The 26,654-nt window shown below is 36.5% G+C and overlaps 1 protein-coding gene across 2 annotated transcripts in view; it reads right to left on the reverse strand.

Moving 5' to 3' along the window:
- The window catches only part of LMLN (leishmanolysin like peptidase), a 79,120-nt gene that overhangs the window by 12,498 nt on the left and 39,968 nt on the right, over nucleotides 1–26,654 (reverse strand). Inside the window, exons 12-17 of one of the 2 annotated variants that reach the window (XM_077767642.1) lie at nucleotides 21,074–21,184; nucleotides 13,569–13,701; nucleotides 12,253–12,412; nucleotides 8,842–8,972; nucleotides 295–505; nucleotides 103–183 (exon numbers count right to left, since the gene is read on the reverse strand). In XM_077767642.1, the coding sequence (XP_077623768.1) occupies nucleotides 143–183; nucleotides 295–505; nucleotides 8,842–8,972; nucleotides 12,253–12,412; nucleotides 13,569–13,701; nucleotides 21,074–21,184 (787 nt within the window). In that variant the 3' untranslated portion in view covers nucleotides 103–142. The remainder of the gene's footprint in view (nucleotides 1–102; nucleotides 184–294; nucleotides 506–8,841; nucleotides 8,973–12,252; nucleotides 12,413–13,568; nucleotides 13,702–21,073; nucleotides 21,185–26,654) is intronic. The other variant, XM_077767641.1, reaches the window with a different exon arrangement.

A 26,654-nucleotide genomic window follows, 5' to 3' on the forward strand; every position in this document is an offset into this window, starting at 1 on the left:
GCTTAACTGACTGAGCCACCTAGATACCCCCAGGTTTTATAAATTTGAATGAACTTTTTTTTTTTGCAAGTCATAAGGTCTTTAGACTGAAAGGTTCCTTACCCTTGCTTTTACTGAACAGAAGCGTCATGTTTACCCACTTTCAGTTTCTAGCAATGGTGGGAAGGAGGCTTTCCCATAAAACTGCAATTAGAAGAGAAGATGTTCAAACTGTTTTAGAGTTTCCTTGAGGGGAACTTTCAACATTATGTAAGAAAAGTCCCTGTCTTTACTCCACCCACAGAGACTACTTACCCAGTGGTAGAGCTCGGGTCAGGTTAGCAGCTGGAGGATCTGTTTCCGGAGGACAGAGCTCGCAGAAGTCCCAACAGGATGGACAGAGCAGGTTACCATCGTGAATCCAGCCATTCATCTGAATACTGACCGGGAGGACCTGCCCAGCCCGACTACACAAATATGAAGTGTTCTGAACCCAAACTGTCAGACCTTGGGGAGAACAAGAAACCTTCAAATAGGAAGAAAAAAAATCAGGTCAGTTAGATTCTAGTATATGATATATGAGCCTTACTTCACCTACAGGAAAATACATTACTAAAAATACTGACTGTAAAACACAATTTCAGGTATAGGCATATCTTTAATCTCATATAAAGAACGCTAAGTTACAGGTTCTAAAATGATTTCACTCTATGGTAGCTGTTCTCTTCAAAAAAATCTGATGAAATCTACAGACATTTTTCAGTACATATACAAGATAACACATAACTTTACATACAATTTGGATTCATAGACCCCTGTAACCAAGTTATCAAGAATAACATTTCTGTAGGGGTGCTGACTGGCTCAGCTGGTGGAGTGTGTGACTCTTGATCTTGAGGTTGTGAATTTGAGCCCCACATTGGGTGTAGAAGTTGCTTAAAAAAATAAAATCTTAAGAGTCTCTGGGTGGCTTAGTCAGTTAAGCACCCAACTCTTGATTTCAGCTCAGGTCATGATCTCACAGTGGGACTGAGCTCTGTGTTGCGCTCCTTGCTGTCAGAGGGAAGCTTACTTGGGATTCTCTTTCTCCCTCTCTACCCTTCCCATGTACCTGCACTCTCTCTCTCTCCCTCAAAATAAACTTTTAAAAAATTGCTTTTAAATAAACAAAATCTTTAAAAAAAAAAAGAGTAACATTTCTGTAGATTCTAGTATCCTCATTATACTTCATCTTAAATCTTTGTCAAAGAGCCATTTTCTCCACAAGTCACAAATTTTGCAAATCAAATTTTTATTTAAGTTATAAATAGAATATATGCTCATTGTTAAAAAAAAAAAGCATACAGCACAGAAATGTACATAGTAAAAAGTTCTTTATTCTTTTTCCCTATCCTAGATCCTCTGCTCAGGTATAAAAATGGTCCTAGTGACTTTTATTTTTTAATGTTTTCATTCATTTCTGAGAGAGAGAGAGAGAGGCAGTGTGAGCAGGGGAGGGTCAGAGAGAGGGGAGACACAGAATCTGAAGCAGGCTCCAGGCTCTGAGCTAGCTGTCAGCACAGAGCCCGATGCGGGGCTCAAACCCACAAATGGTGAGATCACGACCTGAGCCGAAGTCAGACACTTAACCGACTGAGCCACCCAGGCGTCCTCATCCTAGTGATTTTAATATGGACTGGTAACGTCTTCAAAGGTAGCACTTGGGTTGCCTGGGTGGCTCATTTGGTTAGGTGTCTGAGTCTTGGTTTTGGCTCAGGTCATGATCTCATGGTTTGTGAGTTTGAGCCCCACACTGAGCTCTGTGCTGACAGTGTGGAGCCCACTTGGGATTCTCTCCACCCTTCTCTCTGCCCCTCCCATGCACATGCTCTCTCTTTCTCTCCCAAAATGAATGAATAAACTTAAAAAAAGTGCTAAGGTAGGACTCATATTTTAACTGCAGGGGGTAACTAATAAAATCAGATTGTTTTCTTTTTATTTTACAGAGAGAAAGCACAAGTAGGGCAGAGGGAGAGAGAAAGAGAAAGAGCAGGGCTCAAATGCATGACCCTGGGATCATGACCTGAGAGAAATCAAGATCAGAGGCTCAACCTACTGAGCCACCCAGACACTCAAGTCAATTTTAAAAAGCAAACACCTTAAAACTAACTTAAAATAGTAAATGTATCTTCTTCACAATTTTATAAAAAGACTTCACATTAATATCAGTTATGCTACTTCACTTTAAATATTTCTGGTGCTTCTCTCCTGGGCCTACCTTCAAACCAAGTGTATGATTCTGAATATGTTTGATGGTGGCAAATTTTTACTTTGCAAGTTGATGTAGTTTTTAGAAATACCAAAAGTTGCCCAGAACCAAGTCTGGTAAAGTTGATTAAATCAGTTAACATTAAATTAATATAGGTATGATGCAAAACACTAAAACTGATTTTCCTAGGAGGATACTAAACTATTTCTAAAGGCAATTTCAAGAGGAGTTCTGAAAGTACATTTCAACAATGGAGTCATTTTTGAAATAACTCAATCATCAACTAAGTTTAAATGTAATACTCACTTGGAAATTTAAGTTCTAATAAGCTCAAGAAAACAAATGATAACAAAGTGTAACCTCTTCCATAAGTCTGTCATTCAATGACCCACATCTAGTAAGCACTACCATAACTACAGTGCAATGTAATCATTCTTTTAAGGAAGAATTGACTGAATATTGTGCTTTGTGGCTGAAAAGGATACCATAGAAGTCCATTACACGATGCCTGACGTCTAGCAGCTTTAACTGAAGAGAAAAGGGTGGGATATAAATTCCCATACCCCTCTCCCCCATATTTAACAGTGTTAGACTGTTTTATAATTAAGAATCAATGTTGGTTCAATGCAATCCCAATCAAAATTGTACCAGCATTCTTCTCAAAACTAGAACAAATTATCTTAAAATTTGTATGGGAACCACAAAAGACCCCGAATAGCCAAAGTAATATTGAAGAAGAAAACTAAAATGGGAGGCATCACCATCCCAGACTTTAGCCTCTACCACAAAGCTGAAATCATCAAGAAAGTATGGTACTGGCACAAAAACAGACACATAGACCAATGGAATAGAATAGAGAACTCAGAATTGGACCCACAAATGTATGGCCAACTAATCTTTGACAAAGTGGGAAAGAGTATCCAATGGAAAAAAAGACAGCCTCTTTAACAGATGGTGCTGGGAGAACTGGACAGCAACATGCAGAAGAATGAAACTAGATCACTGTCTCACACCATACACAAAAAGAAACTCAAGATGGATAAAGAACCTGAATGTGAGATAGGAAACTATCAAAACCCTAGAGGAGAAAGCAGGAAACAACCTCCTTGACCTCAGCCGCAGCAATCTCTTACTTGACACATCCCTACAGGCATGGGAATCAAGAGCAAAAACGAATTATTGGGACCTTATCAAGATAAAAAGCTTCTGCATGGCAAACGAAATAATAAAATAGGCAACTGATGGAATGGGAAAAGATAGTTGCAAATGAATATCAGATAAAGNAGTCAATGTTGGAAGGTGGAGGCAATGACAAAAGGCACTGTGAGACTGAAAAATGAAGGAGGCAACTCCATATACACTTTATACAGTTTAATTCAGGGTAACTTACTGACAGCACCATCATGTGGATAGTGATCTGGACAGTTGTGCAGCTATTCTCTTCAAATTCCAGACCTTAGTCTACATATTTTATAGATAGAGGGGACAAGCAGAAGGGTATGTAGTAAGATCAAAAGGCTCACATGCACTTCAAAGGGTTCACATGCATCCAGTAGACAGCTAATCTTTAACAGACCTTGTGGTACCATCTGGGCACCAGGAGGAGGAAAGAATATGTTATCTCTAACAGATTCACAGGAGGCCAAAGCAAGCCTCCGTTATTCTGGTTTTGGAGGGCATTTTTCTAAGGTATGCATATTAATCTCCAAGTGGCTTGGAACACATAGGCCCTAAGTGAGGTCATCAATCATACATGAACAAGATGGAGGGCTAAAGATGGAGTCAGTATTCCTACAGTCAGTAAATGGTAGAAACAAGAGCAATAAAGCTTAGAAGAGCTTCATGGAAGAAAGAGCATTTATATCCTAAAGATGTACACAAAATTCGGTTCACAGTGAGCGAGAGAGATGTGACCTAGTGGACTGTGTCAGAATCTGGGTGAGTAAGGAGGGTAATTATGTAGAGGTGGAAGAAGGTGAAAGGGATGTGGACAGATCAAATAAGGACTGAGGAAATGAGAGCCAGATTTCTCTTTGAGAAAGGAGTTACAGATATGGAAAGGGAGAAAACGAAACTGAACCCTTTAGTGTTGGACTGGAACCAAACTCAGTTACATATACACACTGGCACAAACTCAGTTATATATACACACATATGAATATACATACAAAATACATATATCTACTTCCCAGATCTGTTCACCAAGAGGGCTTGGGGAATAGCTATGGCCTAGTGGCAAAGGATAGTACATTAACAAACAGATCTTAGTCTCTTAAATACCACACTTCACTAAAAAAACTAGAGCTTTTTGGGGTGTCAGAGTGGCTTAGTCAGCTATGTGTCTGAGTCCTGATTTCAGTTCAGGTCATGATCTCACGGTTTAGGAGTTCAAGCCCCAGGTCGAGCTCTGCACTGACAGTGAAGAGCCTGCTTGGGATTCTGTCTTTCTCTCTCTCTGCCCCTTCCCTGCTTGCACTCTCCCTGTCTCTCTCCCTCAGAATAAATAAAAACAAAAACAAAAACTAGAGCTTCTTAAAGAATTGGTTGACTCAAGGGCTCGATGTGCCTAGAATACCTTGTGCCAGAAAGCAAGGAAAAACTCAAAGAAAGCTGGGGAAAGTCCAGAAGGATACAGAAGCCTATAGGGGCTTCCTCTGGCCAGATCTGGGGGAAACTGAATTTCAAAATAAATAATGATAGTGATGGTAATACTTTTAATAAAATGGATTCCATGATTCAATGCAGATACAAATGCATAAATTAATAAAATGAAAGTTTGATAAGAAAAATGTATTGACATAGCATTTCCCTGCAAAATATTTATTAATTACAAAGGGAATTAATAACAAACGAGTAATTGATAGTGGAGAAGTCTGGGAGATACCAACAAGTTAACTTCACCAGTAAGAAAGGACAAATCAAAAGAATGTACCACCATAAGAACATGAGCATCACTTCTGTGATATTATTGCCCAAAATACATGAACTGAATTTCATCATGAAGCAACATATGACAAACCCAAATTGAGATACATCTTAGAAAAAAATGACTTATAGTTTTTTAAAATGTGAGGGTTATAAAAATCAAAAAAATAATGAGGAAGTGTTCCAGACTGAAGGACACAAGAGACAGGACAACTATGCAATATGTGATAGACCAGATCATACACTACAAGGACATTATTGGGACATTAGCAGAGCTTGAATAGGGTCCAAGAATTAGATATATCAGTGTTCATTTACTAATTAAAAAAATTTTTTTTTATAGTACTGTGGTTATCTAGGGAGATTTCTTGTTTATAAGAAATATGCAAAGCACACGGGGTTGAGGGTGAAGCATGTCAGCAACTTGCACTTAAATGACTCAGAAAAAATTCTGTATCACTCTTGCAGCTTCTCTGTCAAAATAAGTAAAACAAACAACAAAAAGCAAAAAAGCTAATTCATGTTAATTGTTTGCAAATCATACGCATTTTCTTATATAAATGGTGGTTAGTATTAAATTAGTAAAATTAAATTAGCAAAATTAACTGACAACTCAAAGTACAGGGAAGCCAAGTACATTCAATCTTTGTAGATGGTACTGCAAATCTGCATAATCCCTTTGAGGTGCTGGTGGTGTTGACAAACCATTAAAGTTGCCTGAAGAGGGAGTGCCTGGCTGGCTCAGTTGGTAGAGCACATGACTTCTGATCTCAGGGTCATGAGTTCAAGCTCCACGTTGGGTGTAAAGCTTACTTTATAAATAAAGAAATAAAATGAAATAAGAGTCTGAACAGATCATCCTCCTATTACAGTTGCCACTGTTCTAGCTTTATCCCTTTTAATATTTTCACTTATGGGGCGCCTGGGTGGCTCAGTCGGTTAAGCGTCCAACTTCGGCTCAGGTCACGATCTCACGGTTTGTGGGTTCGAGCCCCATGTTGGGCTCTGTGCTGACAGTCAGCTTACAGCCTGGAGCCTGTTTCAGATTCTGTATCTCCGTCTCTCTCTGACCCTCCCCTGCTCATACTGTCTCTTTCTCAGAAATAAATAAAACATTTAAAAAATTAAAAAAATATATTTTCACTTATGGGGATTTTGAAAAATAATTTTTAAAAAGGTAAAATATGTCAATGTGCTTATAAAAGTATATTTTATCATGAAAAGTGAAAATTAACTCAATATACAATGAAGAAATGACTTCCCTAATTATAAAAAAGATGCGATGAAATTAGTTAAAGACAAGTATATGACTTCACTCATACATATAATTTAAGATACAAAACAGATGAACAGAAAGGAAGGGAAGCAAAAATAATATAAAAACAATGAGGGGGACCAAACATAAGAGACTCTTAAATATAGAGAACAAACTGAGGGTTGCTGGAGGGCTTGTAGGTGGAGGGATGGGCTAAATGGACAAGGAACATTAAGGAGGACACCTGTTGGGATGAGCACTGGGGGTTATATGTAAGGAATGAATCACTGGGTTATACTCCTGAAATCATTATTGTGCTACATGCTAACTAACTTGGATGTAAATTAAAAAAAAAAAAAGAAAAGAAAAGAAAAAAAGGATGCAATATCTTGGGGGGTCTGAGTAGCTCAGTCAGTTGAGAGTCTAACTTCACCTCAGGTCATGATATCCTGGTTTGTGAGATTGAGCCCCGCAACAGGTTTGTTGCTATCAGCTCAGAGCCTGCTACAGATCCTCTGTCCCCCTCTCTCTCTGCCCCACACTCTACTTATGCACTTTCTCTCTCTCTCAAAAATTAATAAACATTTATTTAAAAAAAAAGATGCAATGTCTTATAGCCATAAAGAATAGTAATTATTGGGGCACCTAGCTGGCTTAGTTGGTAGAGCATGTGACTCTTGATTTTAGGGTTGTGAGTTCAAGCCCCATGTTGGGGGTAGAGTTTACTTACAAAAAAAAAAAAAAAAAAAAAGAAGAAGAAAGAAAGAATAGTAATTTTTATTATTGGAAAAACTTGGAAAAGGTGTTTTGTTCTGTTAAGTACTAAGTAAAGGCAGTAAAACAAAATTTTGTATTATGATTATAACCAGGTCAAAACTATCAAATAAATAAATCTTCAATGGAATTCATCAGAAAATGATTGTAGGATTACAGTTATCAGATTATTACTGAAAAATATTTATTTTAAATTGTCATTGATAAGATTTCAAAGATAATTTTATATGAATTGTATGATGTCTTAATTATATCTCAATAAAGCTGTTACCAAAAAGCTAATTTATAAGTAACCTTAAAAGTAATAATTAAATTCCCAGCTACGTAAATCCATTTAGATCTTTCAGCTGAAATGGTACAAAAAATTCTTACTTTTCAGATCTCAGGATCCCACTTTCCTCCATGACATCCATTAGTAGAGTATAGAATATTCTTTAAGTTAGATATTCATAAGTTATAGAACACCTGTATCTTAGTATGTTTTAATAAGGTGATGCAATTATTTAAAGTAATTTGCTACTTTTGGATTTCTAATGACAAATGAGAAAATCTATTATTAATCTGTAGTTGATTTATTCTTAAATCCATGCTTTCCTCAGATCTTATGAAATAAAATTGCAAATAATACCTGTTCAAGAACAAAATTACATATATTCCAGTGGCATGAAGTCAAAGAACCTCTCCCGTCTTTGTAGAATTAAGATAATTTTGATTTTATAGTTTTTGAGCTAAAATAACTTTTGTAAAGATTAAGCTCACTTAGATTTTTTTTTTTACAAATAATTTATTGTCAAGTTGGTTTCCATATAACACCCAGTGCTCATCCCAAGTGCCCTCCTCCATGCCCATCTCCCCCCTACTGCCCTACACCCATCAGTCCTCAGTTTGTTCTCAGCATTCAAGAGTCTCTCATGGTTTGCCTCTCTCCCTCTCCCTGACTATTTCCCCCCTTTTCCTCCCCCACAGAGGACGGTACTCCGTTAAGTTCCTCCTAATCCTCCTTGAGGGTGTTATGCTGAGCAAAATACCATATCATTTCGATTTTTTAAAAGTATTTCAGCTGCAGGGGTTTTGTTTTGTTTTGTTTGCTTACTTTTAAATTAACTGTTACAAGTTTTGAATACCTAAGGCTTTGAGGGAGAACCCAATTTTCAATTATGTTGGCTTTTTATAAGCTTGAGTTATATAAGATTTCAATAAAAATTTGCTTCAAGATGATTGCCTTACTGAATAGGTCAGTATTAAATTCCTTTAAATATTGATAATCTGCTCTTTGTGGAAACGATGTAAACTGAAAGTGTAAAAGGCGGCAAACCTCAGACCAGCAATAAATTATTCGATTTGGATTTTTAAAAATTTCATATTCCATTATTTTCTTGGGCTATATTCCCCAAATAAAATTAATATAAAACTTGCTGATATATATATATCAGCAATTATACATATTTTTAAACAAGTGGAAAAAGGTAATTTCTCAAAGAAATGACAATATTTTCACAAGACATGAGCATTCAAAATAATATTTATATAAACAAGATAAATTAAAGTATTAATCAGTAAATTATATAAAAATATAAAATATATTTTAAAATAGAAAAACCATATAATGAGATAAATTATATAATATTTAATAATAATTATTAACAATCATATAGTTTACCTGATAACATCCACTCCCCCAGTCTGGGTAACTCAGCTTCCTCTCACACTTTTCCATGACAAATGCGGATTTCTGAATTAGACAAACTGAATGAGGTCCATACTTTTCAGCACCATAGTTTTTAAAAAGGTCTGAAGCAAACCAGAGAACTTTTCTTAAAAATTGACATTTGGCACAAAGAACACGAAATGAATCATGCCTTTTTTTTTAATAGTTTATTGTCAAGTTGGTTTCCATATAACACCCCATGCTCATTTCCACAAGTGCCTCCTCCATGCCCATCACCCCTCTCCCCCCCACCCTCATCAGCCCTCAGTTTGTTCTCAGCATTCAAGAGCCTCTCATGGTTTGCCTCCCTCCCTTTCCCCCACGATTTTTCCCCTTCTTCTTCCCCATAGTCCTCCGTTAAGTTCATTCCATTTTTATGGCTATAAGTTGCTTTAAAATTCAAGCATGTGAGGGCTGCCTGGGTGGCTCATTTGGTTAAGCTCCTGACTCTTGATTTCAACTCAGGTCATGCTCTCATGGTTGTGAGATGAAGCCCCCATCAGGCTCTGTGCTGACAGTGCAGAGTCTGCTTGGGATTCTCTCCTACCCCTTCTCTCTGTTTACTCTTCCCCTACTCCTGTGCATGCACACATGTATGTGTTCTCTCTCTCTCTCTCAAAATAAATACATAAACTTAAAAAAAAAAGATTCTTTCTCCAGCTCCTCTGCCCCTCCCTACTTGTATGTGGCTTGCTCTCTCTCTCTAAAAAAAATTAAATTAGGGGTGCCTGGGTGGCTCAGTCAGTTAACCGTCCAACTTCGGCTCAGGTTGTGATCTCACAGTTTGCGGGTTTGAGCCCCGCGTTGGGCTCTGTGCTGACAGCTTAGAGCTTAGAGCCTGCTTCAGATTCTGTGTCTCCCTCTCTCTCTGCCCCTCCCCCACTCACACTCTGTCTCTCAAAAATGAATAAACGTTAAAAAATTTTTTTAATTAAATTGAAATAAAAATCAAACATGTTTAATGGAAATTTTCAATTAAAAAAAATCAAGAGAAACAGGGCTCCAAAATCAAACTGGGTTCTCAATAAAGGACTTAATGGGAAGAAATTATTCTATCAAAAATGGGAGATAAAACTGGGCCTAAAGTATCTAAGTTAGAGGCACCTGGTTGGCTCAATAAGTTGAGCATCTGACTTCAGTTTGGGTCATGATCTCATGGTTCACGGGTTCGAGCCCCACACTGGGCTCTGTGCTAGCAGTGTGGAGTCTGCTTGGGATCATCTCTCTCTCTCTCTGCCCCTCTTCTATTTGTATTCTCTCTCAAAATAAATAAATAAACTTAAAAAAAATAAAGTTATCTCAGTTAGCTATATAGAGGATATGGCACTAATAATTGTCTTTACTGGTAGTCTAAATAGGAGTTACCATCTGTCATGACCCATGAGAGATGCAGCCAAGCAATTTATATAAAGAAGGCTTTTGAGGGGATGTTGTAAAAACTTTTTGCAAAGTTTTCTTGTATTTTCATTTTATGCTATCTGCTGGAAGTCCGTACATAAGATGCTGATCTAACATCAGACTAAACACAAATGTGCAGGGGTGCCTGGGTGATTCAGTTGATTGGGTGTCTGACTTCAGCTCAGGTCATGATCTCACAGTTTGTGAGTTCGAGCCCAGTATTGGGCACTGTGCCGACAGTTCTGAGCCTGGAGCCTGCTTCAGATTCTGTGTCTCCCTCTCTCTCTGCCCCTCCCCAGCTCACACTCTATTTCTCTCTTTCAAAAATAAACATTAAAAAAAATTTTTAAAACCCCAAACATGCAGAGGGATAGGGTGGATTAAATGACCTCTATCTAGCTAATGGACAAATGAATGAGGCTCTTAAGCCCTAGCAATAATTCGCTCTCTTTACACTTAGTACAAGTAAGTTTCATTTTTTGAAAACAGAGGGTTCTTAGAGATAAGTATTTTATGTCAGTTTTGAAAAATTTTAATTATATAAGCTAAGAAAGAAAATGTTAAACAGAAATAAAGAGAACTATTGTTTTTTATATTTGTATTTCAAAGTCCCTGAAAACAAAGTTGTCAGTGTCAAAAAAAAAAAAAAAAAAGAAGAAGAAGAAAAAGAAAAAGAAAAAGAAAAGGGGATGCTCAGCAAACTATAAGCCTCAGGCCAAATCCTGAGGGTTAGCTGTTTTCATAAATAATAAAAGTTTTATTGGAACACAGCCATTAATTTATGTATTAATTTATATGTTGTCTATAATTGCTTTCACATTGTAACAGATTTCAATAGTTTCAACAGAGACCATATGACCCACAAAGTTTAAAATATTTACTATCTTTCTCTTTACAATAAATGTTTGCCAATTCCAGCTCTAAAACAGTAAGATGTGACACCATCTTTGGCAAACCCATAAGTGACAGATCTCTGTATTTCTCAGTTTTAACATGGAACTGCTGAATAGTTACAAGTTTTTAGACATTTATTAAATATGTGAGTGATTAAAAAATGACTATATAAATTCAGCTAAATCTACCAGGTTTAGCAATAAAAGGAAAAACCATTATGGAAATTTAAAATGTAAAAAGCAGAGTCTGTAATGAAGTATGGAATAGGGGGAGGAATAAAAACGACTGGGTTATAAATTCTGATGACCACAGAGTAAGAAACTACTTATTGCTCTTTATTAACATATATGTGATAACATTTTGTTTACAGAGGTGAATACCCAATTGTTATATTCTTTATGTTTATTAAAAGGGAACAAATAATATGGTAATACATCTTACTAGCCATGGGACAATAGTATTGTTCTGATATCTGGAGAATAACATATTACTTCTAAATTACATAAAATGCACACTCCTGAGGAGAGAAAAAAAAATAGGATACCTAATATGATTTAATAAAAAGAGCTCTGCAGTGGAGGATCTTACACAGGTACCAATTAACTGTATTATTTAGAGTCTCTTCATTTACCTGTGAAATTCAGTATTATCTTTTCTATGTCTCTCATCAGGTTTTTAGAGGAATAAAATGAAATGATAAAAACGAAAGTGCTTTGCAAATGAGTGTCATGCAGATGTAAGGTATGACAAAAAAGTAGTGCATGCACACATGTGCAAGTGTATCTAACAGCTAAGAACCCTTGTTATGAGTCACAGTTCGAAGCATTTACTTTATGAATTCATTTATTAGTTCTCACAGCAACTCTGTAAGATAGGTTCTATTATCCCCTTTGTACAGAGGAAGAAACTGAGGCACAAAGAAGTTAAGTTACTTCACAAATGGATACCGGTGGAACTATAATACAAACTCACAGAGTATGGCTCCTGGGTCTATGTCCTTAACCCTTATTTTATACTGCTGATATGTGATTTTAATATGTATATAACATTTCATTTTACTATACTACTAACCTGGTTGATTTTCCAATATCCTACAATCTGAGCTGCGCTGATATTCACCACTTAAATGCCAACTGAATTCCTGACTGAAAGGGCAGTAGTCAGCAATTTCTACTGAACCACCATAATAAGGCAAATCTTCTGTAGGTATTCCACTTAGTTTATCGAAGTACTACAAAAAAAATTATTAGGAAGATAGAAAAGTCAGAAACATTCTATATAATCAAACAATTTATAGCAATCGCTAATACTGTAAAACACAAAAAAGATATTACCGTATTTTCCTCCATTTATAATAGAACATAAAGAGAGTAATATTGTACCTGAGTGGTATTCAAGGTTGTTATAGTTTTAGAAATAAACAAGGTAAGTATATTATTTTTATTAGATGACGAATTTGACTAATGTTTTAAAAGGATGAATAGGAAGAGTTTTAAGTGTTGACAAAACACAAACTAATCCAGAGAATTAAGGTATTTTAAATATAATGCACTTAAAGTGTTATTAGAAGACTTAATTTATGTGTTGTTTTGACAAACTTGAAAAAGTAAAACTATGAGACTATGAATGAGATAATATATGTAAAATACTTGGAACGCCAAAGGAACAAGGCACCAGATAAATTTTAAAGATTTCACATTTACACTAACTCACTGAATTATCTTCCTATGCCTAGAAATAGAGTTGCCATCTTACGGTGTCTGAAGCATTCAGTGGGGTCATGAACATATGCAGGAAAGCTCAACATTTAGCAGCAATCATTTTAAATCTTCTGATATGCCCCTTCTGACTACAGGGTCCTCTGTAAATGGCAGGCAGAACTGAAGAGTTTTAGAGATGGCTACTGCAACATAAAACTTACAGGTCAAACCAGAGATTCAGACTGAATATGTGGGATCAATTCCTTCACCTTTTAGATCCCATGAGTCAAATCTTTCCTAAAGTAGAACTTTTAAGACTTGTAATGAATTGGAATACAGTACCTCAGTTATTCTCTTAAAACACCTTGTTTTCTGTGTAAATTAGAGGAAATTAAAGATGAAGACTTTGGAAACAATTAGAAAAAAATACAAATCATTTAAAAATAGATCCAATAAATATTCTAAATGCCTCTTACTATTACTACAAGGCATTGCTAGATATTAATTGTTATTGACCAGCACACTGGTTTTAAAGAATTGTAAAAATTCTTCATCTTTTTCTAACTTATAGAAAACCAATGGGGCTTTTTACAAGTTGAAAAACTTAATTTACTCTTCTAATTCGAGATGGAGACTTCACTTTAAAATTGAGATGATTCCTAAAATTTTGCCCCAAACAAGTGTTACCTGGTACTCTTGAGGCAAAGGTTTTGAAAACTTCTGCAAATTACACACTGCAACTGCTCTCTGGTCTTGGCGGCAAGTTAACTGTAAGGGATTACTTCTGAGCGTGTCACAAAAAGGGCTCAGCGTCTGCCTCCTGCATGCAAAGAAACACCACGGTATCAAACTCTAAAGAAAACATAACAAATCCAATTTCTATTATAATTTTAATATGTTCTGATAGCTTAATAATAAATGCTGAATCAGATTATAATGTTAATGTTTCAAAGGGTAAAAACAAATGCTTAATGTTATAAAAGATTAATGTCAAATGCATTATAACATTGCTTCACCATTATTAAACAAAATATTTATCTCTTTCTCCACTTTTGTCAGTAAAATGAATTTCTGCAGATCTGATCTGTGTGTTTAATGACAAATTATGAAATTCCCAAGCCGGCTTAGAAATACAAATCTTCATAATTAATATAATGGAGTATTATAAAGAGATAGAGACGATGCATACCCTTTCTGCACTGCAGCTACAAAGAGTGAAGTGTTTTCTATGGGATGATCTAGTTCAAAGACTCCTGTTTGACAGTCTGTTATACTGAAAACATTAATAAGACATCTTGCTTTCATGTGCAAAAAGAAGACTGTGAATATTCCTAATTATTGCAAGTTGCTCTCTTCTGTTAAATCTAATGTTGGAAGTACAATTTGGAAAAAGAGATCTTATAATTTCCAGATACCAAAATCTATTGCACTGTTCTGTAAAAATAATCTTCAAACCAACCTATGATTCTAATTGGTCATCTTACTGATAATTACAATACAAATAATATTAATGTCATAATAGTAATGTTATAAATGAAATTCCAATATTCTTAAACAATATAAATCCTATTAAGACTGACTGCCAAATTGTGATAGTATTACTGTTATTTTTCCTCTTCTTCCACATGCTTTTTTAAGGGAAAAAGCCTAGATTAGATTTATTTTAGGCAAAATTGATACTTGCTTCATTTAAGTTAACAAAGTATAGCAATAAAACATCTCTCAGGGAATCACAGTTTCTTGAGATAAAATGTGTAAAAGACCTACCATAGTCTTTGGTAAACTTGAAGCAGCACACTGTAATAAGAAAGCAAAGATCTAGAAGTCTTCACGCAGGCTTGGTTTCAAATACTAGCTTATTTGATGTTTACTTCATTTTCCTGGGCTTCAACTATAAAGCACTCAGTGCTCAGCACAGACAGGTTACTCAATAAATGTAATTTCAGTGTCCCCACCACTTTTATAAAATCTTTACAGGGGCACCTGGGTGGCTCAGTCTGTTCAGTGTCTGACTTTGGCTCAGGTCATTATCTCGTGGTCCGTAAGTATGAGCCCCGCGTCGAGCTCTGTGCTGACAGCTTGAAACCTGGAGCCTGCTTCAGATTCTTTGTCTCCCTCTCTCTTTTTTTCTCTCTCGATAATACTCTGTCTCTCTCTCAAAAATAAACATTAAAAAATTTTTTAAATCTTTACATAGTGTGATTTTATAACTTTCTATGAATAAGATTCCAATGAATATGACCAGTAATTACTAGGCTACTTTCTCAATAACATAAAATTCATTTCCTTTTTCTCTAAAATAAAACAATACATAATATTTACCTTAAAGTAATTAAAATATGAGTTTTGGTTAAATGGATAGAGAAGAATTAGGAAGTTAAAAAATACTGATTTAGAGATCCAAAGTTAGAGTTGTTCAAGATTCATGGCATATAATTCTAAAGCAGCATAACCTAATCGAACTTTCTGCAATGGAGCTGTGCTGTCCAACACAGTAGCCACTAATCATGTGGTTATTAACCACTTGAAATGTGACTAGTGCAACTGAAGAACTGAATTTTCAGTTTTATTTAACTTTAATTAATTTAAATATAAATTTATATAACCACATGTGGCTAGTGGTACTTTATTGGACAGTGCCACTCTAGAGCTGATATCAAAGGCAAATAAACTAAGAAGAAGAGTTAATAATACACAGGTCATTTCAAAACACAGAAAGTACCTTATTTTGTGTGTACATAGATTCAAATGATTCAAATAAGGAGGGTTCTGCCTATACTCAACTGCTCCCTTCTCACTCCAGTAATCCAACAATAAAGGAGAGGTGCCACAGCTGAAGTTAAGCACCAGCCCCTGTGCTCAAGAAAGGTTACACTGGAATCTAAGATAACTCAAGGATATGGCCAGACTGGGCCTATGGTGCCAAAAGTTGACCTCTGTGCTCTAAGTACTTCTGGATGTCAACATTTCAAAAGTGGGACATTTGAATGCTTATGACAGGGAAGAGTAAACTTCAACTCTTGGGTCAAATCCTGCCCAAAACTGCTCTTTCGGTTTCTTTGTTTCTTGTTTTTGTAAATAAAGTATTACTGGGACATGGCCAGGCCCATTCATTTTGTCTTTGGCTATTCCTGATGTACAAAAGCAGAGTTGAGTAGCTGCAACAGAGACTATATGACTCTGAAAGGCTAAAATATTTGCTAATTGGCCCTAGACAGATGTTGGCTTATGGCTGGAAGTACAGAATTCAGGGACCAAAAGTTTTAGTTTTGAAGAATGGAGAAGAGGAAGTTCCCTTCTGTTTTTGGTTTTAGGTGATCCTATAATTGGGACCCAATGGAGATCTGATTGTAGCTGTTAAAAGAAAAAAAAATCTCTAAGGTCTGGCAGTTGCAACGTTAATTATGTACTTCCTATAACACACTGGAACAGCAGTTCCCAAACTTTGCTGCAAAGTGAAATCACCTGGGGATCTCTAAAAAATAAAAAAGCCAATGCCGGTTTCCCACTTCCAGACACTCTCATTTAATTGGGATGGGCTGTAACATGGGAATGGAGATTTTATTAAAAAGTCTGTCTAGGGGCGCCTGGGTGGCTTAGTCGGTTGAGCGTCCGACTTTCGCTTAGGTCATGATCTCGCGGTTCGTGGGTTCGAGCCCCGCGTCGGGCTCTNAAAAAGAATACAGTTTAAAAAAAAAAAGTCTGTCTAGATGATTCAAAGGCACAGGAAAATTTGGGAACTATTACACTAGCAGATCAAGTTGTAGTGCTAGATATAACTAGCTGTCCCAAAAGTGGCTGCAGGTGCTTCCTGACTTCCTGATACCGCTTATTAGCAGCTCTTTTCACAGCAGGGTTATAATTCAGATGTCAGACTCCTTAGTAGAAACTGATTTCAACCACTTTGAGACTTAACCCACAAGAGAAAAATAAGAATGACATCTTCACAAGATGTACCTGTGATCTAGTGGACGTGGCACTGGACCTGGAGAGAAAGAAGCTAAAGTCCTAGCTCTGTCCCTCATCAACTGTGTGATTCTAAGCAAGTCACCTGTTTCAAATTTTTATTTTTTAAAAAATGTTTATTTATTTTTGAGAGGAAGAGAAAGAGAGCATGAGAGGGTGAGGGGCAGAGAGATATGGGGACAGAGGGGAACTTTAACTTCAAGCTGTGCTGATAGCCGTGAGCCTGATGCAGGGCTCAATCTCATGAACTGCAATATCATGACCTGAGCCAGTGTTGGATACTCAACCAACTGAGCCACTCAGGTGCTCCATTTATCTCAAACTTTTAAATTATCAGCAAAATGAACAACATATTGAAATTCATGGGACACAGCTAAAGAAGTGCTAAGAGAGAAATAGCATTAAATACATGTTAGAAAGATGTAACATATCAAATCAATAATCAAGAAACTAGAGAGAGAATAAAACAAAAACAAGCATAAGGAAGGCTGTAATAATGACAATAACAGAAATCAATAAATTAGGAAACAGAAAAACAATAAAAGACATCAGTGAAACAAAAAGCTAGTACTTTAAAAAGAATAAAATTGACAAACCCTAGCAAAAGTGAAAAAAAAAAACCCAGAAAACGCAAATTACCAATATTAGGAATGAAATGGGACCTCCCTATAGACTTTACAGACACTAAAATAATAGTAAGGAACTACTACAAACTACTCTGTACACATAAATCTAATAACTTTGGTAAAATGAACTAATACTTCAATAAACACAAATTACCCCAATTGATCCATTATGAAATAGAAAAATATGAATAGCTGTGTAAATATTAAGGAAGTTAATACTTTTTTAATTGCCCTGATACAAAAAACAAAAATAGTACAAAAAAGAAACAAAGATATCATACTCTCCATGAATATATACAGAAAATTCCATTACAAATATTAGTACATGGAATTCAGCAACATACAGAAATAACAATATACCATGACTAAGTGGGGTTTATTCCAGCAACAGAAAACTGGTTTAATATTTGAAAATCAATCAATGTAATCCATCATATTAACAGGTTTTTTAAAAATCACATAATTATATCAACCAAAGCAGAAAAATGACTTGACAGAAGTCAACATCCATTTGTGATAAAAATTCTCAGCAAAACAGAACTAGAGGGCAACTTCAACTGAAAAGGAGCATCTACAGAACACCTACAACTAACATTATACTTAATGGTGAAAAGCTAAATGTCTTCCCTTCTCATTGGATTTAAAAAGTCAATAAGGATGTCAATTCTCCTAAAATTGATAATATAGGTTTTTAACATAATTCATAGAAAAATCCCAGCAAGTTTTTTTTTTTTGTAGACAAGGTTATTCTGAAATTTATATCAAAGGCAAAGGAACTAGAGTAGCTAAAATTATTATGAAAAATAAAGTGGGAAGAATACATTTACCCAATTTTAAAATATAGTATGGCTACAGTAACAAAGGACTGTGCAGTGTTAATGGACTGACACACAGATCAATGAAACAGAATAGAGAACACAGAAATAGACCCATAAAAATACACTCAACTGATTCTTTCACAAATGGAAGTAAACAATTCAATGAAAGAGAGATAACCTTTTCAACAAATGGGGCTGGAACAACAGGACATCCATACACCAAAAAATGAACTTTGACCTAAGTCTCCCACTTTATACAAAAATTAACTAAAAATGGATCCCAGACTCAAATATAGAACATAAAGCTCTAAAATTTTTGAAAAAAAATTACAAGGACATCTTTGGAATCTAGGGCTTTGCCGAGTTTTTAGACTTGACATTGACACTATGATTCTTAAAAGGATAATTTGTACTTCACCAAAGTTAAAAACTTTTGCTTTACAAAAGACCCTATTAAAAGAATAAAAAGAAAAGCTACAGATTAGGAGAAAACATGTGCAAACCACATATCCAACAAAGGATTAGTATCTAGAATATATAAAGAACTCTCAGAACTCAACAGTAAAAACAACAAAAGCAAACAATCCAATTAAAAATCGCCATAAGACATGATGAAACACCTCATCCAAGAGGATTTACAGATATCAAATAAGCACATGAAAGGATACTCAACATCACTAGCCATTAGGGAAATGCACATTAAAACCACAATAAGATAATCACTACTATCTTTCAAAATAACTAAAATTAAAAAAAGGCACACCACCAAATGCTGATGAGGATGTGGAGAAACTATTATCACTCATACATTGGTGGTAGAATATAATATGACATAGAGATTCTGGAAAAGAGTTCAGCAGTTTTTACTACAAAACTCAAAACTAAACTTGCCACTACCATATGACCCAGCAATTACTCTCTTGGGCATTTATCCTGGAGAAATGAAGATTTATGTTCACATAAAAACCTGTATACAAATGTCTACAGCATTTATTCATAAGAGCCCAAAACTGGAAACAATCTAGATATCCTTCAACATGAGAATGTTTTAACACACTATGGCACATCTGTATCATGGAATATTATTCAACCATTAACCTAAGCAAACTACTGATATACATGATAACCTGGATGAATCTCCAGAAAATTATGTGGAGTGAAAAAAGCCAATCCCAAAAGGTTATATACAGTATGAACTGATTTATACATCATTCTTGAAATAACAAAATTATAGAAACAGCTTAGTGGTTTCCAGGGGCTTAGGAGGGGCTGAACAGGGAGGGAACTGTGTACATCTATAAAATGGCAATATGAGTAAGATGCTCTGTATCTGACTGCATCAATGTCAATATTCTGGTTGTCTTGTTGTACTATAGTTTTTTCAGAATATTACCCATCAAGAAAACTGGATAAAGTGTACATGGAATCTCTGTACATATTTTTTACAACTGCATGTGACTCTATAATTATCTCAAAATAAAAAGTTAGAAAAATATATTTATAGGGGCATCTGGCTGGCTCAGTCCATGAAGTGTGAGGCTCTGGATCTTGGGGTTATGAGTTTGAGCCCTATACTGGGCATAGAGCTTACATTAAACAAAACAACAAAAAACATGCACACACACACACACACACACACACACACACACACACACAAACATGAATGTGTGTGTGTATCCCCCAAACTTAAAGAATGTATTTTTTAAAAGTTTGCTAGGTAATTATGATATTCATCCAGATTTGAGAACCATTATTCAAAAGTATCTCTCATTTTTTTTGTATACTGAATCAATAGTTACATCTATGTTTATGAGTACATTCTCTGAAGAAAAGAGTAAGAATGATAGAATATGGAAAATTTTGCAATATACATATTTATTAATTATAAACTAAACAGAAATGCTTACTACTCTGGATTCTACACTGTAGATTCTTTCATATATAATTTAAAACAACAATGTAGCAACTTATTTTGGTATTACCATGAAACACCAGTGATTGTTTTCTATACATTTTATTTTTCTAGGAGAGAGAGGGAGAGAGAGAGAGAGAGAGCATGAGCAGGGGAGGGTCAGAGAGAGAGGGAGACACAGACTCTGAAACAGGCTCCAGGCTCTGAGCTGGCAGTCAGCACAGAGCCCAATGCGGGGCTCGAACCCATGAACCGCGACATCATGACCTAAGCGAAAGTCGGACGCTTAACGGACTAAGCCACCCAGGCGCCCCTCTATATGTTTTTTAATTAATTAATTTATTTTTTGATAGAGAGAAAGCATGAGCTGGGGGAGGGGCAAAGCAAGAGGGAGAGAGAGAATGTGAAGCAAGTTCTGAGCTGTCAGCACAGAGCCTGATGCGGGGCTCGAACCCACAAACAGTGAGCTCATGACCTGTGCTGAAATCAAGAGTCAGATGCTTACCCGACTGAGCCATCCCAGTTTTCTATACTTTTTTTTTTAATTTATTTATTTATTTATTTTGAGAGAGAGAAAGAGAGCAACTGTGCAAGCAGGGGAGGGTCAGATAGAGAGGGAGAAAGAGAATCCTAAGCAGGCTCTGTAATGTCAGAGTAGAGCTGGGTGCAGGACTCAATCCCATTAAACCTGAGCCAAAATAAAAAGTTGGATGCTCAGCCAACTGGGCCACCAAGGTGCCCCTTCCATACATTTTGAAATTGAACTGTTTAGGCCACATTTTTAAAATAGTGATATTTTAGTTTCAAGATAAAGAACAAATCAGAAATAAACTGTGTTATCAAAGATATCATGAGGAAATGCATTCTTACTTTTGTTTCTGCTGGTCAATCCAGAACTTACAGCTCTTTCTGACAAAGTCACAGCCCATTCCTCTGCCCCAGTCTAACTTCTCGGCCATGCTGTAATTAGCCTTATACCAACTGTGGAGATAAGTAAAACAAAGCATTTTTTATTTTTGTCATTTTAAAAATAACTCCAACATGCCAGTTACAAATCTCAGCAATGAGCAAACCAAGACCTCAAAACAAAGGAATATTTACAAAGCCACTGCTGCACAGGAACTGCTGCACAGACTCACAGTAGCAATGACTGGGAAACTTGTCTTCTGGTGAGGGTATTTCCATATTTGAAAAAAAACAAAACCAAAATTTGTTGTCACTGTAATTTTCAAAGATGACAGAAGTCACCAAGTAGAAAGTGGTAAAGGTGTGAAACAGAGGGATTAAGTGCCAAAGAAACAAAAAGAAAATGAGAGAAAAGAGAATAAACTCAGGAGGAAATAGATGAATTACTAATTTACCCAATTGATTTAGTTGGTCTTAGTTTCTTGCTTCTCTGGCCTTGATACTCTATCAATACAGGCTCTGTCTGTGACCAAAAATTACACTATTATGAGATATATGAATACTATGTCTAATACTTTAAAAAATGTTCTAATTTCAGAAAAACAACCCACATTGATTTGATTCCTGGCAAATTTAATCAAAGGCAAGGAGCCTACTTAATAGTTTTTCTTCTTCATTCTTTTTTTTTAAGTTTATTTATTTTGAGAGAGAGGGAAAAAGAGTGCGCACAAGTGGGAGAGGGGCAGAGGGAAAGGGGGAGAGAGAATCCCAAGCAGTGATCACATCATCAGCACAGAGCTTGATTCAGGGCTCAAACTCACAAACCATGAGATCATGACCTGAGCCAAGACCAAGAGTCAGATTCTTAAATGAATGAGCCACCCAGGCACTCCTCTTCTTTATTCTTAATAACAAAATTAGTTTACAAAAATTATAAAATTATACAAAACAGTTTCTTACCTTTTGTATTACATCTTGTCCCTTTAGCATTACCAAAACATTAAATAGAAACATAGGCTCGGGGCGCCTGGGTGGCTTAGTCGGTTAAGCGTCCGACTTTCGCTTAGGTCATGATCTCGCGGTTCGTGGGTTCGAGCCCCGCGTCGGGCTCTGTGCTGACTGCCAGCTCAGAGCCTGGAGCCTGTTTCAGAGTCTGTGTTTCCCTCTCTCTCTGACCCTCCCCTGCTCACGCTGTCTCTCTCTCTCCTAGAAATAAAAAAATATATATATTTAAAAAAAAAACACAGGCTCAAAGGCTGGGGGAATGACAAGAATTACTCCCTCCATTCCAGCCACTTTCCCACAAAATCAAACAAAAATAGATATATGTGATATGGCATCTTCAAAACCTTCTCCTTTTTTCAAAGAACACAACTGCCTCAGAAACTGCTACCTCTGCAGCTACAACGTGACTTACGTTAATCAGCTAACTTGGTATCATAGCAGGTCAAGTTGTCCAGATAGTAACAGATGACCCCAGTATGGCACACTAGCAATTATTTTAGCAGTGCCTAGGTTAGGCAGTCCTTCTCCCTCTGAATAAAATATAAAGTAATTAGATTCCCTTGGGAATTACCATATCTAGTGTATTTTGAGTACTGAGCATAGCATTGGCCCTATGTTACTCTAAGAGCAGCAGGGCACTCCAGCTACATTTCTTAAACCTTCATGATACCTTCCTTGCTGCTCTTTCTAAACTATGAGCCAACAGTTATTAAGAACTTCTTAATGGTAGGCACTTTGTTTACTGATAAGGCTATACCACTGAATAAAAAGACATAGTTCTTGCACTCATGAAGATTATAATCTAGGGGGAAGACAGATATTTTATTTTATTTTATGGGGGGGGGCAGGGGGAGAGAGAATCTCAAAGCAGGCTCCATGCCCAGAGCAGAGCCCAATGCGGGGCTTAATCTCACAACTGTGAGATCATGACCTGAGCTGAAATTAAGAGTCAGATGCTTAACCGACTGAGCCACCCAGGTGCCCTGGAAGACAGATATTTTTTAAAAATTCCAACTGGGTTGAGTGCCACAGAGGTTAAGTATAAGGTGCTAATAAATAGCAGCACATTAACAGGGAAATCTAAGTTAGTCTGGGAAATCAGGGAAGATTTGCTTGAGGAAACAACTTTAAGCTAAACCCAAGGATGAGCACACGTTAGCTGAGGGAGCAGGGGAAGCACTAGAAACAGTTTCTTAGTGGCAATAGAGGGTTGTGAAATCAATTTACTGTACCTTAACATTTCTTTCAAAATTAACAGAATAGAAAAAAAAGGACTGCACTGTTGGTAGTAGAGTAAATATTATTCCATAAACTTTGGTTCAGTTTTGTATATAATAGTTAATGCCTTAGTTGGCACTTACGGTGTGTCAAACATTAATTATACTAAGGACTTGACATATCAAACTCATTAAAGCCTCACAAAACTCTGTGAGGTAGTTAACACTTTTCATCCTTATTTTATAGATGAAAGAACTGAGGGAAAGATACAGCAAGTGAGTGGCAAAAAAAAAAAAATGGGATTTGAATCTAGGGTTCTGGCTTCAGTGTCAGTGTGCTTTATAAAAAAAACTGTGGCACAATTTATATCTTATAAAATTCACCCTTATAATTTGTATCATTCAATCTTTTCAGTATATATTCAGGGTTGTACATCAATTACCACTATAGGCATACCTCATTTGATTGCATTCCATTTTATTGCACTTTGCAGATACTGCCATTTTTTTGTTACAAATTGAAGGTTTGTGGCAACTTTGTATTAAGCAAGTCTATTAGTACCATTTTTCCAATAGGATTGCTAACTTGATGTCTTTGTGTCACACTTTAATTCTCACGATATTTCAAACTTTTCCATTATTATATTTTTAATAGTGATCTGTGATCAGTGTTTTTTCATGTTACTACTGTAATTGTTTTAGGGTGCCAGATACCACACCCATATGGAAAGAATAAATACTGTATGTATTCTGACTGCTCCACTGACTGTTCCCCTCTTTCCCTTTTCTCAGGCCTCCTTATTCCCCATTCCCTGAGACCCAACATGTGTTAGACAGTTAGTTGGCCAAGTTGTGAATGCAAAGGAAAAGTTCTTGAAGGAAATGTAAAGTGATAGTTCAATGAATACACAAATGATAAAGTGAAACAGCCTTATTGCTGATAATGGAGATAGTCTGAGTAGTCTGCAAAGAAGATCAAACCAGCCCAATATTCCCTTAAGCCAAAGCCTAATCCAGAGCAAGGCCCTAACTCTCTTCAATTCTGTGAAGGCTGAGAAAGTTGAGAAAGCTGCAGAAGAAAAACTGGAAGCTAGCAAAAGTTGGTTCATGAGTTTTAAGGAAAGAAGCAGTCTCTAAAACATAAAAGTATAAGGTGAAGCAGCAGGTGCTGATGTAGAAGCTGCAGCAAGTTATCCAGAAGATCTAGTTCAGGTAACTCATGGAAGTGGGTACACTAAACAACAGATTTTCAATGTAGATTAGACAGCCTTCTACTGGAAGAAGATGTCATCTAGGACTTTCATAGCTAGAGAGAGAAGTCAATGCCTGGCCTTCTGAGGACAGGCTCTCTTATTAGGGGCTGATGAAGCCAGTGATCTGAAGTTGAGAGGTAAATGAAGTGCTCATTTACCATTCTGAAAATCCTCCGGCCGTTAAGAGTTACACCCAACTTTCTCTGTCTGTGCTCTGTAAATGGAACAACAAAGCCTGGATGACAACACATCTCTTTGCAACATGGTTTACTGAATATTTTAAGCCCACTGTTGTGATTACTGTTCAGAAAAAAAAAAAGATTCCTTTTGAAATATTACTGCTCATCGTCAGTGCACCTGGTCACCCAAGAGCTCTGATGGAAATGGACAACGGGATTCATGTTGTTTTCATACCTGCTAACACAGCATCCGTTCTGCAGCCCCCAGAGCAAGGAGTAATTTTGACTTGGGGTCTTATTATGTAAGGAATATACTTCATAAGGCTGCCACAGATGGTGATTCCTCTGATGGATCTGAGCAAAGTAAGCTGAAAACCATTTGGCAAGGATTCACCATTCTAGATGCCATTAAGAACATTTGTGAGTCATGGGAAGAGGTCAAAATAGCAACATTAACAGGAGTCTGCAAGAAGTCGATTCCAACTCTCATGGATGACTTTGAGGGGCTCAAGACTCCAGTGGAGGAAGTAACTACAGATGAGGTAGAAATAGCAAGAGAACTAGAAATGGAGCCTGAAGATGTGACTGATTGCTGCAACCTCTTGATATAACTTGAATGGATGAGAAAGAAGTTGCTTTTTATGCATGAGCAAAAATAGTGGTTCCTTGAGATGGAAAGTACTCCTGGTGAAGATGTTAAAATGACAGTAAAGGATTTAGAATATTACCTAAACTTAGTTGAGGAAGAGCAGCAGGGTTTGAGAAGATTGACTTCAATTCTGAAAGAAGTGCTACTTGTAGCACTTGTAGTTCTACTGCTTTTTATTTATTTTTTTTAAAGTTATTTATCTTGAGACAGAGCGAGAGAGAGAGAGAGATAAGGGCAGAGAGGAGAAAAAGAGAATCCCAATCAGACTCTGAACGCCAGTGCAGAGCCCAATGAACTGTGAGATCATGATCTGAGCCGAAGTCAGATGCTTAACCAACTGAGCCTCCCAGGCGCCCCAAAAAACTATTTTTAAATTAAGGTATCTACATCGTGAAATACCTGGCTGGCTCAGCAAGTAGAGCATGCATCTCTTGATCCTGGTGTCATGAATTCAAGCCCCATGTTGGGTGTAGAGATAACTTGAAATGAAATGGTATGTACATTGCTTTTTAATTTTTTTAAATTTTATTTTTGAAAGAGACAGACACAGAGAGATAGAGCGTGAGTAGCGGAGGGGCAGAGAGAGAGAGGGAGACACAGAATCTGAAGCAGGCTCCAGGCTGTCAGCATAGAGCCCAACGTGGGACTCGAACTCACGAACCATGAGATCATGACCTGAGCTGAAGTCAAACACTTAACCAATTGAGCTGCCCAGAAGCCCCAGTATGCACATTGTTTTTATTAGACATAATGCTACTGTGCACTTAACGGAGTATGGTATAGTGTAAACATAACTTTTATATGCACTGGGAAACAAAAAAATTCATTTGACTTCCTTTATTGCAGTGGTCTGGAGCCAAACCTGATATTTCTCTAAGGAATACCTATAACTAATTTTAGAACATTTCCATCATCCCTCAAAAACTATGTCCCTGGGGCGCCTGGGTGGCTCAGTCAGTTAAGCATCTGACTCTTGATTTTGGCTCAGGTCATGATGGATGTGAGAGATGGGGAGAAGGAGTATTCAAGGATGATTCTCAGGTTTCTGGATGGATAAATAATGGTTTTTTTTTTTTTACTGATAGAAACAACTTAGTTAATCTACAATGAAGTCTTTGATAAAAACTAAAAAAATTGATAAAAATTAATTTCTATGTCTTTAACTTTAAATATTGCCAGATATTTAAAAACATCTGGCCCATTTTATTATTGTGTTGCCCCAGAAAAAGAAAAAGTACTATA

This window comes from Crocuta crocuta, unplaced genomic scaffold (assembly GCF_008692635.1).
Source record: "Crocuta crocuta isolate KB4526 unplaced genomic scaffold, BGI_CrCroc_1.0 scaffold45, whole genome shotgun sequence".
In the NCBI taxonomy this organism is placed as follows: Eukaryota; Metazoa; Chordata; class Mammalia; order Carnivora; family Hyaenidae; genus Crocuta; species Crocuta crocuta.